The 19,095-nt window shown below is 38.1% G+C and overlaps 1 protein-coding gene across 8 annotated transcripts in view; it reads right to left on the reverse strand.

Annotated features, from left to right (window-relative positions):
* The window catches only part of KDM6A (lysine demethylase 6A), a 159,950-nt gene that overhangs the window by 102,923 nt on the left and 37,932 nt on the right, over window positions 1–19,095 (reverse strand). For all 8 annotated transcript variants that reach the window (XM_080651992.1, XM_080651991.1, XM_080651989.1 and 5 more), the window contains exon 3: window positions 3,702–3,810. In XM_080651992.1, the coding sequence (XP_080508118.1) occupies window positions 3,702–3,810 (109 nt within the window). The remainder of the gene's footprint in view (window positions 1–3,701; window positions 3,811–19,095) is intronic.

Below are 19,095 nucleotides of genomic sequence, written 5' to 3' on the forward strand. Positions count from 1 at the left end.
TAAAGGCCTAGCCACCTATTCTAGTTCCAGAGCTCCCGATGCAGTAGGCCAAGGCTTTCACAGATGGTATCTCCCTCTGTCCAATCTTGGCTTCATCCCCACATTCCACAGGTATTGATCCTAAAGTCATTCCTTACTAAACTTCCTGTATGTGAACTCCCTAGACCAGTGGTCGGCAAACTCATTAGTCAACAGAGCCAAATATCAACAGTACGATTGAAGTTTCTTTTGAGAGCCAAATTTTTTAAACTTAAACTTCTTCTAACGCCACTTCTTCAAAATAGACTTGCCCAGGCCATGGTATTTTGTGGAAGAGCCACCCTCAAGGGGCCAAAGAGCCGCATGTGGCTCGTGAGCCGCAGTTTACTGGCCACGGGTCTAGGGCAGTGGTCGGCAAACCACGGCTCGCGAGCCACATGCGGCTCTTTGGCCCCTTGAGTGTGGCTCTTCCACAAAATACCACGGCCTGGGTGAGTCTATTTTGAAGAAGTGGCGTTAGAAGAAGTTTAAAAAATGTGGCTCTCAAAAGAAATTTCAATCGTTGTACTGTTGCTATTTGGCTCTGTTGACTAATGAGTTTGCCGACCACTGCCCTAGATGAATCCAACCTACAATAGACCAATTACTTTTTTAGGATAAATTCCTAGAAGTCAAATGACCTAATGAAGTGATAGCAATGTTTTTAAACTATACACATTATCAACAAGAAAGGCTTAAGTTTCGCAAAGCCTTTTTTCCTTCTGCTTTAAATTCATCTAAAATGACAGAAAAAATATTTTAATGAATAAATCTATAACAGGAATGATAAAGTATACCATCTGTAGATTAGAAAATTTTTAGGAATTCCTATAAGACAGGAAACAGATGGGATCAGAATGACAAAGAAGAGAAAAACCACAGTCCAAAAATGTATACAAAAAAGAGAATTCCACCATTTTCTACTATAAAAATAGAATCAGTTTTTCAAAAGGAAATCCAAACTCAGAAAATTTCACACAATGATGACTCGGGACAATAAAGAACTACCTTCACAATAACAGGGCCAGTAAGTCCCCCACATACATATACCTGAGCAGTTTATTCACATGTTCACTGCAAGTTTTACTGTTTACTTCCCAAAAAGTTATGCTATATAATCTGTTCTCTAAAAATACATGTTTATTTGGCTGGGGTTGGAGGTTTTCATCTTGTCCTGGTTCCAGAGAGAAAAATGAAGCAGCCTGAGGTAACAAATGTTTCCATCAATTGGTAGTGGTGGTGGTAGGGTGTATGAGGGCTACTAGTTTTGGACTTACAGGAAGACAATGAAGAGAAAGGATAGAAATAATTCAATAACTGGTATTTTAAAAGGAATTTTTAAAGTGAGAATGTGGTCAATAAAACTCCAAGAAGGATTAGAAAGCACACACAATTCACATCTAGGAAATAGAGCATCAGCTAGAAATACTTAAAATGCATATTATGTATACCTCTGCATCTAGCCTCTCATTCCTCTGCTTCGTATAACAAAGAATCGACCTACTGCCAACCAGTATTAATGACCAGTTCATCTATACAACGGTAAATGGGTCTAAGAGCACATCTTTTCAAAGACTTAAATTCTTAGGTTATCTTTCTCTTTTCCCATTTTATTAGATTACTAGAGGCCCATTGCACGATATTCATGCAAGAATAGGCCTTCCTTCCCCTGGCTTCACTCCCAGCAGCCCAGGAGCCGGCAAGTCCTCTCTTCTGTCCAGAGCACCGTTCCTGTAGCTCCCTCCGCTGCCTCCCCTCCCCCTCATAGCAGGCGTCCCGCCCCTCCCGGCCGCTCCACGCCTGCATAAGCAAATTAACCCTCCATCTTTGTTGGATTAATTTGCATACTCACTCTGATTGGCTGTGTGTGTAGCAGAAGTACGGTCAATTTACATGTTTGTCTATTATTAGGTGAGATATTAGAGGCCAGGTGCATGAATTCATGCATGGATGGGGTCCGGCGAGCCTGGCCAGGGGGAGGGGACATGGGCGGTTGACCGACCTGCCTGCTGGTCGAACTCCTGGTCAAGGGGACACTTTGCATATTAGCCTTTTATTATATAGGATTTCCTCCAGCTAGTCTGCCAACATAGTCCAGTTGCCACATGCCCCCTACCTCACCTTCCAAAAAAGAAAAAAGCACTTTCCAAAACAAGTATTTTTGTATTCTTCATTACCTTCACAGCCAAACATTTTATAAATGGAAAATGTAGCTCAATTCATAAACTAATAGTTTTCAAAGCCAATACATATTTTAATGATCTATAAGCAGCAAGGACATAAGGCCCACATGCAAACCTAATTTTCAAGTTTGGATCTCTATGTGCTCTCAAATTAGTGTGCTGTACCAAAAAAAAAAAAGGTGCAGCATTAAAAAATTAGATTGCACAGATATCCAATATGTTTCTTTTGTGTAATGGTTTCCTTTAAATAACTTTCTAATTTAATTAAAATTAAAATATCTAATAGAGTATTAAATAATTATTAATGCCTGTTATCCGGAAGTCAACTTGCTAAATACGAACTAGTTTCACATAACAATCCCAAAACGTCGCTATCACCTCCTCCCCTCATTTTATAGATTAGAAGACAGAGCGCTGGGATGTATATATAATCTGCTAATGGTAATGCAGCTAATGGCAAACAATAGAGATGAGCTGCTATAAGTAAGTAAGTAAGTAAGTAAGTAAGTAAGTAAGTAAATAAATAAATAAATAAATAAGCAGGCCTAACTCCAAAATCCATAGATTACACCTGTCTCAAACTAAAACTGCATTTTCATTAGGAGAGTGTTCACCTGACTTAACACAAAAGTGGCATAATAAAACATCAACACTAAATTCCAGCAATCCTTCACTCTAGCCCTGTAATAAAAGTTGTTCTGCCCACTGAACATATATGTGGAAACAAGCATAATAAATCCAACCACTCCACATTAAGATGTTTACTATGATCAAAAGGTTAAAATGTTTTTGCTTATAAAGATGCAATTTTTATCTGCTATAGAGATTTTGCTTTTGGTATCAAGGGAGATAATATTTAGGGGTGCTTTTAACTTCCAAAGTGAGTAATAGTCGGGGGATCAACAGTTTGGTGAAATAAAAAGGACACATCTTAGTGGACTACCTCCAGTTATTTAACTCACTTTAATTCTTATAAGAAAAAACTTTTCAAATGAATAAAAATCTTGCTTTATCCAATGCTCATATCTGATCATCTCTCTGTTATTTACCTTTATAATAACATGGCTACATATCACATTTTTGTTCAAATATTGTCTAGCTAAAACGGAAGTTCTATAGCCAGGATAAAGAAGAGAAATGCCGAGTTTGTGTTACTTTTCTGAAGTGTCCACCAATGGCTCACTTTCTACGATGGTACAACCTTTGATGGGCAGGAATTTTTCATAAGGTGGAACAGAACGGTAGTGCACATGCAGGTGGCTCTAAGTTTAACTGAATGGTCTATAGATAATTTACAAGGTGTTACATGAATTCTTCACATTTCCATCTATCCTGCCTTTTTCTTTTTCCTTTCTTTTTTTCTCATTTAGGATGTTCATAAGCTTATAATTTTTTAGAAGTAAAACTGGTAGTACCCTTGATAAAGATAGGGTACAAACTATTACAATTATTTTAAAGACATATATAAATCAAACAGTAATTAACAAGGGGAAAAATTACCTTTTGGATAATCTTCCAATAAGAGGTTGAAGTGACCTAATTGACAAAAGAAATCAGACTCCACTTTTCCTTCAGCTTTTAAGATTAGAGATTCGTAGCAGCGAACAGCCTAGAAATAAAAAATACAAACATTTAAGAAAAAGACAAAACCCTAAAATGCATTTCCTTCCTGACATAATGCACATATCTTCCATTTAATTATCCAAGAAATCAATATATTTATTTCACTTCTACCTCAGACATACTCAATGTAGCATTATTTTTTTTTTTTTTTTTTTTTTTTGAAAAGGAGGAAGGGAGAGAAAGAAACATTGACGTGAGAGAGATTCCTCGATCGGCTGTCTCACATACACACCCAGACCAGGGATCAAACCCATGACCCTCCGGTGGACAGGAGGCACATGGCCAGGGTGAATGCAGCATTCTTTAGAATACCTAAGTGTTTATTAAAAGAGCCACTAGTGGCTGGTCCGAGTGCAGTGGTGTCTTAAAGAGCCACTAGTTATTGCATAAGAGCTTTTCCTATCTATAAAATGGACGTTTGCCAAATAAGATAATGTAGGAGCACTCTGTTAATTTTACTCATTCTGTTAATTTTACTCATAAGCTATAAATCTAAATTATTACTATGGTCTCTGTTAATATAAACAAATAATACCCATCTTTCCAACAAATGGAAAGAACTTTATTAAGTTATATGACAATTCATACAATCTCCAGAGTAATATTAATAACTTCCATTTATACTTAACAGCTACTTTTTGCCATAACCTCTACCAGTTTAAACTGCCATAAATTGCCTTTCAACTGTCTCATGATATACATCAAACTCACCAACTCTAATTCTATTCCTAATTTCCCCCCCCCCCACTGCTATACATGCATATGCATTCATTCTCACTGTTCCTTCCCTGAAGAAAAAAAAAAAGACAAGAAACAATATTTTAAGTTTATCTTAAAAAAAAAAATCCATGGGACTGCATGAGAAAATGAACAATGGAAAGAAGATAATTCTGGAGTCTGACATATTCCAGTTGTCATTAGCTACAGAAGAGCCTGGGGAACTTAGCTTCTCTTCTTTGAATATTAATAACATTCAAAGGGCTGGCAAAAGGAATAAAATTAGAAAACTTCAGGGGCTTCCAGTCAAGATGGTGGGGTAAGTAAATGCAGTATTTGTGTCCTCCCACCACCACATCAAAATTACAAATAAACTATAGAACAACTATCATTCAGAACCGTCTGAAATCCAGCTGAACAGAAGTCCTAAAACTAAGGATATATAGAAGAAGCCACATCCAGACTGGTAGGAGGGATGGAGATGCGGAATAGGCCGGTCCCACACCCACATGTGGCGGATAAAAATCAAGGGGGATATCTCAGCTGCAGAGGTTCACCCTAAGAAATGAGGGGTCCCAGACCCAAACTAGGCCCCTGAGCCCAGGGTTCCAGTGCTAGGAAGAGAAGTCCCCACAACTTCTGGCTGTAAAAACCAGCTGGGATTGTGATTGTATCAAACAAGAAGGAGGGCTCTTAATGGCCTTCCTTTTAATGGACTTACTCAGACTCACACCCTCTGAGCTACATTGCTGGGGCAGCAGCTCGAAGGGCACCAGAAACTGTCTGGCATCAAGGCGATGTCTGGGATGGTGTTTTTTCTCTCAGACAGAAGTGCTGGCAGAGGCCACTTTTCCTTTTCTGAGCCCTTCTCACACAAAACCAGTAGCCAGCACTGGCTAACACTGTTCGCCCTGTCTTAGTGATTCCATGAGACCCCAGCCCATCCAACTTGCAGGCCCACCAAGCTGTTTCCAGTTGCTTTTCCATACCAATGGCCTGTCTTGGCTCAGGCTAAAGACTTTTCCTAAAATCTCTCAAACAAGACAAGTGGCAGATGCCCTTGGCCTTGGCATGCCCCATATGTCTGACTAAGTGTCCCAGGCCTGAAATGCCCAGCTTGGGTGACTAGGAAGATTGTGCCACTGGACCCTACAGGAAACCTACTACATTTTAGGCCACTCAACCAAGACTGAGAGACATAGCAACTCTAATACAAAACACCAGGATGCTGCCAAAATGAGGAGACAAAGAAACATGTCACAAATGAAAGAACAGAACAAAACTCCAAAAAAGAACTAAACAAAATGGACACAAGCAATCCACTAGATGCAGCATTCAAAGCACTGGTTATAAAGATGAGCAATGAACTCAGTGAAAACTTCAACATAATAAAAAAGGACAAATAAACTATAAAAAAGAACCAGTCAGAAATGAAGGATACATGAACTGAAATGAAGAATACTTTAAAGGGAATCAATAGTAGAGTTGATGAATCTGAGAATCAAAACAGCTATCTATATATGTGAAAGGCTAAGTGACCAACTATACGTATGTCTGATCATCCAGTACATATGACACACACTGGCAATTTAAAAATAAACGTTGACTCACGCATGCACAATACATGTAAAGCTCTCACTGGCACCAATCGCACACGTGTGTTTCGATCTGTCATTGTCGATCGTGAATTTGGTTGACACTTCTATTATAGAGAAAGGGCGAATAGCAATATTAAAATATTTCTTCCAATTAATTTCCTTTCAATGTGCATGAATCTGTGAACCAGGCCACTAGGTTGGAATATAAGGAAGCAAAAAAACACCCAATCAGGACAGCAAAAAAAAAAAAAAAAAGAATCCAAAAAGTAAGGATAGTGTATGGAGCCTCTGGGACAACTCTTCAAGCATACCAATGTTCACATTATGGGGTGCCAGAAGGAAAAGAGTAAGAAATCAAAAACTTATTTGAAAAAATAATGACAGAAAAACTTCCATAACATGGTGAAGGAAATAAGACATAAAAGTCCAGAAAACACAGTCCCAAACAAGATGAACCCAAAAAGGCCCACACCAAGACACATAATTAAAATGCAAAAGGTTCAAAACAAAGAAAGCATCTTAAAGGAAGCAAGAGAAAAGCATTTAGTTCCCAACGAGGGAGTTCCCATAAGACTGTCAGCTGATTTCTCAACAGAAACTATACAGGCCAGACGGGAGTGGCAAGAAATTTTCAATGTGATGAATAGCAAGAACCTACAACCAAGATTACTCTACCCAGCAAAGCTATCATTCAGAATTGAAGGGCAGATAAAGAGCTTCACAGATAAGAAAAAGCTAAAGGAGTTCATCACCACCAAACCAGTATTATATGAAATGCTGAAAGGTATTCTTAAAGAAGAGAAAGAAGAAAAAAGTAAAGATAAAAATTATGAACAACAAATACATATCTATCAACAAGTGAACCTAAAAATCAAGTGAATTAAAAACCTGAGGAACAGAATAATCTGGTGAATATAATAGAATCAGGGGCATAGAAAGGGAGTGGACTGATAATTCTCAGGGGGAAAAGGGTATGGGGGGTTCAGGAAGAGACTGGACAAAAATCATACACCTATGGATGAGGACAGTGGGGGGGGGGGAGGTAAGGGCAGAAGGTGGGGTGGGAACCGGGTGGAGGGGAGCTATGGGGAGGGGAAGGAGAAACAATTGTAATAATCTGAATGAAGATTTATTTAAAAAAAGTAAAAAAAATAAAAAAACAAAAAAAATAAAATAAATAAATAAAATGCCTTGATTTTTCTTCTCTTGTAAAGTAAAGCTATTGAGAATTTCAAAATGTGTATCTTAAAATTTACCTGTCCAAAGCACATATGGAAAAGGCATCCTAAAACAAGGCAAATTCTGAGGTGATTCTACTATCCTTAAAGCCTAACATTTATAATAAGACTGTCTTCAGTTCTTATTCCACTCCTAGCTATCTAAATGTGCATGTTTACCAAATCACAATCACTGAAATTAATCATTGTGCTTCCTTATAATTAAGAGTCTGGATGCTACACTGAAGTCTAAGAAATTACTATAATTTGGAGGCATGAAATTTCAAGATCTTCTTTAAGTCATATATTAATCTTATCTGGCTGATGCTTAAGAGTACAAAAATACAATTTATTCTAGTTATTTTCAATATCAGAGAAATTTATAAAATTGTTGGGCTAAAGAACAATTCTTAATTTTACATTAAATAGGTGACTTTTTTAAAGCTATCAATGGCATTTAAATAAAAAGCACTCATTAAAACAGTTGTCTTTGTTTTTTAAAACTTTTACTAAGATACTTAGAGACTTTTCCTACTCCTCTGACGATTTCCTATGGCTGATTAGCATTAAATTTACAAGCAAATATGGTTTCATGGTAAAAAAAGGATTCAAGATACAAACACAAAGAACTTTTGTTTAATAACTTAAGCTAAAACATGACAACATCCTATACTTCATCTTATCACCATTATCTTAATGCCATTACTATGATCATCTATTGCCTATCTTCCATTTCCTATAAAGCAAAGAAACACATCTAAAATGAATAGTATAGCCCGGCCAGTGTGGCTTAGTGGTTGAGCACTGACCTATATACCAGGAGGTCCCGGTTCAATTCCCTGTCAGGGCACATCCCCAGGTTTCAAGCTCAATCCCAGTGGGTGGCAGGTAGGAGGCAGCCGATCAGTGATTCTCTCTCATCATTAATGTTTCTATCTCTCTCTCCCTCTCCCTTCCTCTCTAAAATCAACAAAAATATATTTTAAAAATATATAAATAAGTAATATTAAATGAATACTATACACAATTCTGATCGTGTGAAACATAACAACAGGTACAAATCAGAATGAGCACATTTTAAATTCATCTATCCATATAACTCAGGCTTCATTAACAAATTCATAATACAGATGGGTTCCTGACTCACAATGGTTCAATTTACGATTATTTTTACTTTTACGAAAGTGATAAGCATTTAGTCTAAATGGGCTAGGCTAAGTTATGATGTTCGGTAGGTTAGGTTTATTAAATACATTTTGGACTTAATGGTATTTTCAACTTCTGATGGGTTTATCAGGATGTAACTCCATCGTAAGTGAAGGAGTACTTGTAATATCCAACAAAGCGAGCATGAAACTACCAGCTAACGTTACAATGCTGACATAGCCAAATATCAAATGAGATGAAGGTGAACAAGGCAGAATAGTTTCCAAGAGCCTTGTGTCACCATTTCACAGTGAAACATAACGAATTTATTTGCAGTGTTTGAGGTAAGCCCTGACATTAAATATAAGCAAATACTAACAATTTCTAAGAAGCATTTAGAGGAAAACAAATAAGATAATTTCTAATACTATTACCTAGAATTAAACACGGTATTTTAAATATGTTTATTCAAAGGCTAATCATAAACATAGAAGTTATATAGGTAGTTTAGATTTAGAACAAAGTTCAGTAAACTTCTATAAAGCAAAATTATTTTCCATTAAAAGGGTTACTCTTATATTCTTGCTCTTTTTTTAAATTTTAAATATGCAGAAGTAAAATCATCCTCATAAAGAGCGTGTGTGTGTGTGTGTGTGTGTGTGTGTGTGTGTGTGTACGTACACATGCAGAGAAAAAGGACTATAATATATAAAACAAATGTTAAAAATAAAAAATCTATAGTCAGGCCATACAGTAACTTCTTTTTATTTTGCTGATTTTATTCCTCTATATTTTCTGGAGTTTTCATAATTAACCTATACCATTTATATTCTTATAAAGAAATCATTAAAAAATTATTACGCTTTCCTCCAGGATTCATCTTACCTTTAGTGTGAGGGTAGTCAAAAATTTGAGTAAAAATTATTTGTATCTAGGTCATCATTCAATAGAGCACTTTCTGCAATGATATAAATATTCTATAATCTGCCCAATATAGTAGCCCCTAGACACATGTGGCAACTGAGCACTAGAAATATGGTGGGTGCAAGTCAACAACTGAATTTTTATATTATTTAATTTTCATTTTTATTTAAACTTAAAGACAGGTGGCTATGGAAAGTGTATAGCTAGCTAATTTTTAAAGCTTAAAAAAAAACTTAATATTCAACCCACATACTAAATACAAGGAAAGCAAAATTTCTTATGTTTATAAATGAAAGGCCTATAAAAATAACAGAATATCCTACACTGGGGATGCGCAATGCCCTCCACAAAAAATCACTCTTACAGTCTATAGTTCTTTACAGCTAGTAGCTGACATATTTATAATCCTTACTCCTTACCACCTATTGGGAAAAACATTGAAAATGAAAATAAACAGTTAATCCTATCTAATAAAGAGGGAATTTGCTAACTGATCCTCACACTGTCGCAAAGATGGCGGCGCCCACAGACAATAAGGGAATATGCTAATTGACTGCCCTGCCCTCAAAGATGGTGGTGCCCACAGCCTCAAGATGGCGGCGCCCAGTCCCCTCAGCCCCACCAGGGCAGCAGGCGGGCCCGGCCACTCCGTGCACCTGCCTCCAGAGTCCCCCAGTCCCCTCAGCCCCCCAGCTGCCCAGGGCTGGCCCGAGGCACAGGCAAGCCTTGGATGGCAGCTGGCCAGCTACCTAGGGCCACCCAAGGCTCAGGTAACCAGGGCCGGCCGAGGCTTGCGCTGCTGGCAATGGCAGCAGCAGAGGTTGAGGCGTCACCTTCCCCTGATTACCCGGTCGCCTCCCATCCCTGAGGGCTCCCGGACTGTGAGAGGGGGCAGGCCAGGCTGAGGGACACCCCCCCGCCTCCAGTGCATGAATTTTCATGCACCACGCCTCTAGTCATTAAATAATAGAATCAAAGGAAAGTGAATTAACACCCTCCCAGCTAGGTGAAGATCTTGGATGCCTTCCTCCCATTATAGTGCCATTTTCCACAATGTTCAATATAATTTGTGTTTAATATCTACTTTATTTTTATTATTTGAAAACTGTGTTATCTCAGAACAGTAATATCATCATTACCCTCTATTTCCAAACCTTGATAAAGTTTAGAGCTCATGAGCACAGATATGTAACCAATTTATTTTTAATGTTAAGCATCAAAGTCTTTTATGATGAACTGGTCAGTACCTAACTAAAATATGACACTTGCTAATATCTTAGAATTGTTAAACATAGGAAACTCTTAAACAAGTGATCCTCCCCCCCACCCCCCAATTTAGAAGACTGGCTGAAGTAGCTTGGTGACATACAAATTAATAAATTAATATAGATTTACATACCCCAGTGGTGTGCTTTCCCCTCCTTTTTTTATGCCTACCACAAATGCCTGAGACAGAATCTCAACACAGTCCTAGTTTGATGGCTCCCCTTTTGGAAGTCCCTCCCCTTTATCAGGCTCCTAAGTACTTCCTGCCTCCCTCACCTATAAGCTTTCTCAGGGGAGGCGCCATATCCCAACCCATGGTCACAAAACAGGGGTTTAATATATTACTTCTTGCATTAACAAAGCAATGTCACTTTATTATTGTAGGTTCTCAAATAACCCTCTCCTCTTTGTCCTAAACTTCCTATTTCTTAAGAGTTTACAAGTCAGGATGCTAACAATTAATCTTATTATTTAAAACTAGAGCCCTGGTGCATGAAATTCATGCACGGGAAGGGGGGGGGGGGGAGGTCTCTCAGCCCAGCCTGCGCCCTCTCGCAATCCGGGACCCCTCGGTGGATGTCTGATAGCCGGTTTAGGCCCAATCCTCGCAATCCGGGATGCTGCATGCACCAGTGACCATACTTTTCATACAGGTGAAAGGCATCTTGCTGTTGTATGGGCAGCTACATTTTTTTGTCCGGATTATAAAAAGTAGTACATACCATGATCCTTCTGAGGCAGTACCATTTTCCCCATCTTATGGGTGGAAAAACTGAAGCAGAGAGAAGTTAAGTAATTGGCTTTGTCACAGTTACAAGTGTCAGAATCAGGGCTGACCACAAAATGTGCAAGCCAGAGTCCATGCATGTCATTGCTGCATCATCCTGTTTTTTTCAGTGTTAGAGTACCCTTGCCAGGTTTTAATTTTTTTTTTAATAAATATTTTATTGATTTTTTACAGAGAGGAAGGGAGAGGGATAGAGAGTTAGAAACATCGATGAGAGAGAAACATCAATCAGCTGCCTCCTGTACACACCCTACTGGGGATGTACCCACAACCAAGGTACATGCCCTTGACCAGAATCAAACCTGGGGCCTTTCAGTCTGCAGACCGAGGCTTTATCCACTGAGCCAAACCAGTCAGGGCAAGGTTTTAATTTTTAAATCTAAGAGACTGTTCCCAATATATAGGGTAGGGTCCCTAGGCCTGGTAGGCAATCAGGGCCAATCTGTGGGGCAACCAGCAGGGTGATCAGGGGGGCCCCTGAAGGTACCTGCCTTGGCTGGTGGCCTGGCTCAGCCTGCTCACCGGCCCCAACGAGGGGCAGCTCCTGCGTTGAGCATCTGCCCCGTGGTGGTCAGTGAATGTCATAGCAACTGGCTGTTTTGCTGGTTGTTCGATTTGCATATTAGGGTTTATCATATAAGATCATTTCCATTAAAGTATAAATCACTAATGTTTTAAATGAACCAATGCTTTTAAATAAACCAAAACTTTTATGTTTGACTATAATAAAACACAAGTATGCAGTTCTGCCCATACTTCCTAAAACCCAGCCACATAAATACAAGATGGTTTAGCAGCTGACTACTTATAAAGATTAAGGGATTTAAGCATGTTTAAAACATATTATCCTGACCTGTTCCCCCAAAACCCTAAAAATGTCTGCATCATTAAAGTTGATATCCTTTCAGAAATATGTCTCATAAATTAAAATTCTTCCCCTTTCTAGACACTCAGCAATGCCTTTGCCTGACTGCTTTTAAAACATCTTAAAAAGTACCCCGTCTAAACCATTTTTTGAAATTTCAACACACCACATTTTTTATAAGAGTTACATGCTTTAAGTGATATACTCTCAAGCATTACTGATTCTTAATGACATATCTATTCCTAAACTTATATATCAGAATTGTCTTTATAATTTCAATAGAGGCCCGTTGCACGAAGATTCATGCAATAGGCCTTCCTTCCCCTGGCTGCCAGGACCAGTTTTCCTCCAGCACCCGGACCCAGGGACCCAGGCCTTCGCTCTGGCTGCAGTGGAGAAGCCAAGCCTCGAGGCAAGGCTTCTCCGCTCTGGCCGCAGCAAGGCTTGGCTTCTCCGCTCCAGCCGCAGTGGAGAAGCCAAACCTCTTCATAACCCGCCAACTTTGTTGGGTTAATTTGCATACTCACTCCTGATTGGCTGGTGGGCGTTGCGGATGTACAATCAATTTGCATCTTTCTCTTTTATTAGTGTAAATTTGCTATTTTTGGCAAATTAAAATCGACACATCACCAATTCTAAAGGGTATACTATAGTGAAAAGTCTTTCTCCCACTCCTGACCCAAGCCACCCAGTTCCCTTTCCCAATAACAATAAATGTCAAAAAAAAATTCTACTATATTCAAGATTATTTTGTGCAGGTGCAAGCACATATATTTTCCCCGCTTGCTTATTAATATTTACATATTTTATATAAGCACTGTTCTGCAACTTGCTTCAGACTTTAGGTGTCCCTATCATCCTATCTCCTCTCCTTCTGTTAATAGAACTGCTAAATTTAATTAGGCATATCTTACCTAATAAAAGAGAAACATGCAAATTAACCATCACTCTGCTACGCCCACAGCCAATCAGAGTGAGTATGCAAATTAACCCAACAAAGATGGAGGTTAATTTGTATATGCAGGCGCGGAACAGTGTGAAGCCTGCTATGAGGGGAAGGGGGGCGGTGGAGGGAGCTACTAGAGTGGTGCTCCGGACAGAAGCGAGGACTTGCTGGCTCCGGGCAGCCCGGGAGTGGGGACTTGCCGGCTTCCAGGCGACTGGGAGTGAAGCCTGGGGAAGGAAGGCCTCTAGTGTTTAGATAGAATGAGTACTGGGATCCCCAGCCATCCTTGCAGGTGTGGCGTAGTGAGTAAGTTCTGGCCAACTGGGTATAAGGAAAGCCCATGCTCTGCTTCAACCTCTCCTCTCCCTAGCTGGAATCACCTAGATCAGTGGTCGGCAAACTCATTAGTCACCAGAGCCAAATATCAACAGGACAACGATTGAAATTTCTTTTGAGAGCCGATTTTTTAAACTTAAACTTCTTCTAACGCCACTTCTTCAAAATAGACTCGCCCAGGCCGTGGTATTTTGTGGAAGAGCCACACTCAAGGGGCCAAAGAGCCGCATGTGGCTCGCAAGCTGCAGTTTGCTGACCACTGACCTAGATGACTGAAGCCACAAAAGCTGATAGGGAAGTCCAAGTTCCTGGAACAGTATGGAACAGCAGTATTCCAGAGAAGCCAGAAACTGACTACCTTTGAGAATTCTTGTAAAAGATAAAGTCCTCCAAAAAAAAAAAAAAAAAAAGAGCCTAATGAAATAATCATTAACACGATACAAAAAGCATAAAGGGAAGGAAAAAAATCTAGCTGTTACCCATACCTAACATTTTAGAGAAAGAACTTATACATCTGTTACTCTACCCTATCTCCCTCACTCCAATTTTCAACTAATATATGTCATCTTTTATTTACATCACAACAAAATCAGTATAAAAAATTTTAAGCATCAGTCTCAATCCTGGATTTCTCAGCCTCTCTGGACCTACTACCCTGCATTCAGTGGATGCTAATGAGTAAGTAAGTACCATTCAAGAAACTAGCACAGAACCTTAAGTACCATTCTTTTCAAACAAACTATTGAAAATGCTTAGCTACTGAAAAATATTCTCACGGAACTACACTACTGAAATCAAACTAGATAATTTAGTATTAGTAATTCAAGTGCTGACAGTTAATATTTGAGCTCTCAATATGTACCAGTCATTACCTTAAGCACTTTACACATGTTTATTCATTTAATCCTCACAATTACTCCATGAGATAAGGAGACCCTACTTCAGAGATAGGAAAACCAGGCATAGAGAAAGTTAATCCTGTGCTCCAGGTCACATAGCTACTAACTAGCAGAGGCTGGATTCAAACAGTATGGCTCCAGAGCCTCTGAGCAGTAAGTTGTTCAATTAGGGTCGTGCCTAGGGACCTAAAGTCATTTCCAAAAAGAGGAGCTCCATAAGTTGCTTTTCCTCTTACACTTCTACACACTAGCTCCTTCTACAACTCTACCTCCAAACCAAACAGAAAAGCAACACATAAGATCAGCACTTCCTGCTCCCACCATCCCATAGGAAGACTTAGCCTCAGTTCTCTACCATGTTTTCTCACCTTGCTTTATTGTAAATCACATAAAAAGCTATCATTATTCAAACAGACACACACATCCAAATCAAAGCAAATCAGCAACAACAAAATACAAAAATAAACCAACCAAAGCCACCTATGTCACAGAAAAACACAATTATTCCTACATATAAATAATAATATACCAGTTCAATGACAAGTGCTGGCGAGAATGTGAAGAAAAAGGAACCCTCGTGCACTGCTGGTGGGAATGCAGACTGGTGCAGCCACTGTGGAAGACAGTATGGAGTTTCCTCAAAAAAACTAAAAATGGATCTCCCATTTAACCCAGTAATCCCACTTCTAGGAATAGATTCCAAGAAACTAGAAACACCAATCAGAAAGGATATATACACCCCCATGTTCATAGCAGCACAATTCACCATAGCTAAGATTTGGAAACAGCCTAAATGCCCATCAGCAGATGAGTGGATTAAAAAACTGTGGTACATCTACACAATGGAATACTACGCTGCGGTAAAAAGGAACTCCTACTATTTGCAACAGCATGGATGGACCTGGAGAGCATTATGCTAAGCAAAATATGTCAGTTGAAGAAAGATAAATATCACATGATCTCACTCATTTGTGGAATATAATGAACAACATAAACTGATGAACAAAAACAGATCTAAAGATAGAGAAAGCATCGATCAGACCGTCAAACCTCAGAGGGAAGGCAGGGGAGGGTGGGGGTAAGGGAGAGAGATCAACCAAAGGACTTGTATGCATGCATATAAGCCTAACCAATGGACACAGACACCAAGGGGGTGAGGGCATGAGTGGGGGGTGGAGGGGGGGGCAATAGGGGGATAAGGACACATACGTAGTATCTTAATAAAGAAAAAAAAAAAAAAAATATATATATATATACCAGTTCAGACAAAATATGGTGTAAATCTGAAATATGTTAAATTGTTTCATGCTACTTCTTTTTCTTTGTACCTTCATTTGTATCTCCTTAGTTTACCCACTGTTGTCATTTTCTCTCTTTAGTATATCTGCCCAAAAAAAAAGGTGAAATACAACTGCAACAAAAGCAAATTAAGTTATACTGTCTCAACAGTTTGGCTAGTTTACTACTAACTCTACAACCTTTATTGTTGATGCATGTAGCCAAACGAACTAATGAATTCTACACTAGCACACATGCACATATACACACCCACAGCCAATAATGAATTTTTAAAAAGCTGTTGGGTAAAAACAGCTAAGTTATTTTCCAAATAATGTTTTTCTATATCATACTAAATGTAACATTGTGCAGATGGGGTATAATCAAGTACATTATTTATAAAGCCTCATTCAAATTAGGCACATGAATTAAGTCTTGAATAATCTCTACAATAATGTATATTTAAAATCTGGAGGTAAGGAGAGTATGAGGTAGAATTTCAGCAGTGACTTCTATGAAATATATAGCCCAGAGTAATCCTGCCATTTCCCATGTAAAGCAATAAGCATTATACCCTTTTTTTTTTTTTTTTTTTTACCTCATTTGCTTTCTACTCCACAGGGTATATTGCTTATCCAGAGGTAGACAGAGACAATCTTACAAGCAATCATTCTCCCTGTCATTTCAGCTGTACACATTTAATTCAAAATTCCAAAAATATACAAACAGAAAGAAAGCCATTTACAACAAAATTACGTAGACCAAATCTCCATGAAGTTGTAAAAGACTATCTATTATGCTTGCTATAATATATGCAGTACAAATTAACATCTTTGGTAGCAAAATATGCATTCATTTGCCTTATACATATTTCTAAAATAATAAATGCACAAAAAAGGGAAGGAACAAGCACCTCATTGGGGGAGGGGAAGAAGACAAATTTATGAGCATGAACTCCACTGAAAATAATCTGCTTTGAATTCTTCAACTTCTAATATGTAGAAGGCACTAAGGTTTATTAAATGAACAATCCTAGAACTAGAGAAACTGTAACATAATAAAAGACTTCTCCCCAAAGACAGTACTTAAAAAAAAAAGTCTTAAGCAGTTGGAATATAGCCTTCCAGACTTTTACTATGCACATATACAAATAGTACAAATCTTTGTATGCAGTTTTATAGATGATCTTTCATTTGATTTATTAACTGCTTACCATGTCAAAACATATAGATCTATAGTAAACTAACAACTGTATAGCATTTTACTGAACAGTTAAGCCATAATTTGTTTCTTATAAAGAGCATCTGGTAGGTAACCAAGTTTTTATTACTGTTACCCGATGAACATAATTTGGCCAATTTATATTTCTTCAAGGTGAGTTCCTCACAGTCAATGGAAAGCATAATTTGAGCTTTCGATAATTCCACCAGCAAAGCTGAACCAATATAATCTTCCACCAGCAGCTTATTTTCAGTTTGGTAACTTTTTTCCAAATATTTATCGGCTAAGTTTATTAACTTCTTTCATGAACCATCAACCTGATCACAGATATAAACAGGTGTTTTTTTTTTCCTAAATGATTTGTCTGGTGCTATTTATAAGTAAAGTACTTTATATACAGAATATCTCTTCCCAGTCTGCATTTGCCTATGAATTCTTAGACAGTTTTTGATGTAAAAGGTTTCTTAAAACCAACCATTTCCTTTTGCAATGTATATGTTAGGTTCAGAATTAGAAAATCCCCAACCCCTATCCTGATAAACATTCACCAATATTTTCTTCTAGTGTAAAGAAAGAACTTAATCCCATTTTTCTTTCCTGGGCAATTTTTTTACTGGCCTAGCATGATTCAGGCTCTGTAATTCCCCCTTCTCACTAACCAAAAAATAACATCCATCCATCCATCCATCCATACATACATAGCTGTTTCTTAGAGTGATACACTCAAAGCTTTCCAACAAATGCACTAAGAACGGGTAACAGGAGTGATAAGACAGAGCTAGCCTCAGTCTCTGGGGCCGCCAGGCAAAGAACAGCCAGGGTGCCAGGGCAGCCTAAACCTCTCACTTGTGTATGTACCATCGCCAATCTTAAGTGCCTTCAACAGTATCTCCTGGTAATTAATATGAACTATCATTTTTACATGCATGCCATAAAATGAAAAAGGTTGAGAAGTGCTTCCACTTCAGGTAACCTGGACAGCCAGCCACTCTGCTAAAAACCAAAAATGTCACACAAAACACGGTGGCAGTGGGAATGACACACATTCTCAGTGTGAAGTTAACCTAGCAAGAAGTTAAAAGAATAGGCTTGGGGGTGAGGTGGATGATAACTTAGAAAGGCAAAGGTAGAGAGAGTACTTAAAACAACTTTATGCACTGAGGACATCTGAAAGCTTATGTGAACCTGAGTGTTGGGTTTAGAAGCCTCCTCATTAAGGGGACAGACTACAACGCCTGAGGCTACCCAAGAAGGGGAGTCAACTAAGATACACTCCCCCGGAACACTAATACCTCAACAGAACTACAGCTTCAATCTAAGTGTAAGCTAAAATATAATAATAAAACAATTTTTTAAACTTTATTTTAAAACTGATCTTGAAAGAACAAGGAAAATTACCCATTCCATAATGGCAACAATTGGAGAAAAAATATCCAGAAATTTGTAACCAAAACCCTAAATTCACTCAATCTGGGGAGAACATATAAACCTCAGGCAAGAATTTATATTCAAAAAGTCACTAAACATGGAAAGGGGGGAAAAGCAGATCAAAGAAGGTGATCAATACATGAATATATTAAATACAATTTTAATCACAGCAAATATAAATGCAATAAATATGTTAGGTAAAAAAAAGATTGTGAACAGATTTTTAAAATTGATTTAGACATGTTACATGTCTAAAATGCAATATTAAAAAGATTTAAAGAAAAAAGAAAAAAAGAAATACTACATAAATATAACCAAAAGAAAGTTGGCACTGTATCAGATACCATAAATTACAATAAAGATATAGAAATAAAGGGAACTGGTGCCTGAATGCAAATATTTAGCAACACAGCTCAGAATGACACCTTCATATGTAAGGAAATGTATAAAAACTGGGCAAACAACATCCTAACCCAAAAAAATGGTGGTGAGCCAATAGGTTATTGCTAAAGGAAGAAAGAAAAAAAAAAAGGTGGGGGGATAACCATTAGACTCCTATAACCTATTCCAGATGGATTAAAGGCTTAAATGTAAAAGGCAAAATATCTAAACCTTTTTTTATAAGAAAACATAGCAAAATGTC

This window comes from Plecotus auritus (assembly GCF_963455305.1).
Source record: "Plecotus auritus genome assembly, chromosome: X".
Taxonomy (NCBI): Eukaryota; Metazoa; Chordata; class Mammalia; order Chiroptera; family Vespertilionidae; genus Plecotus; species Plecotus auritus.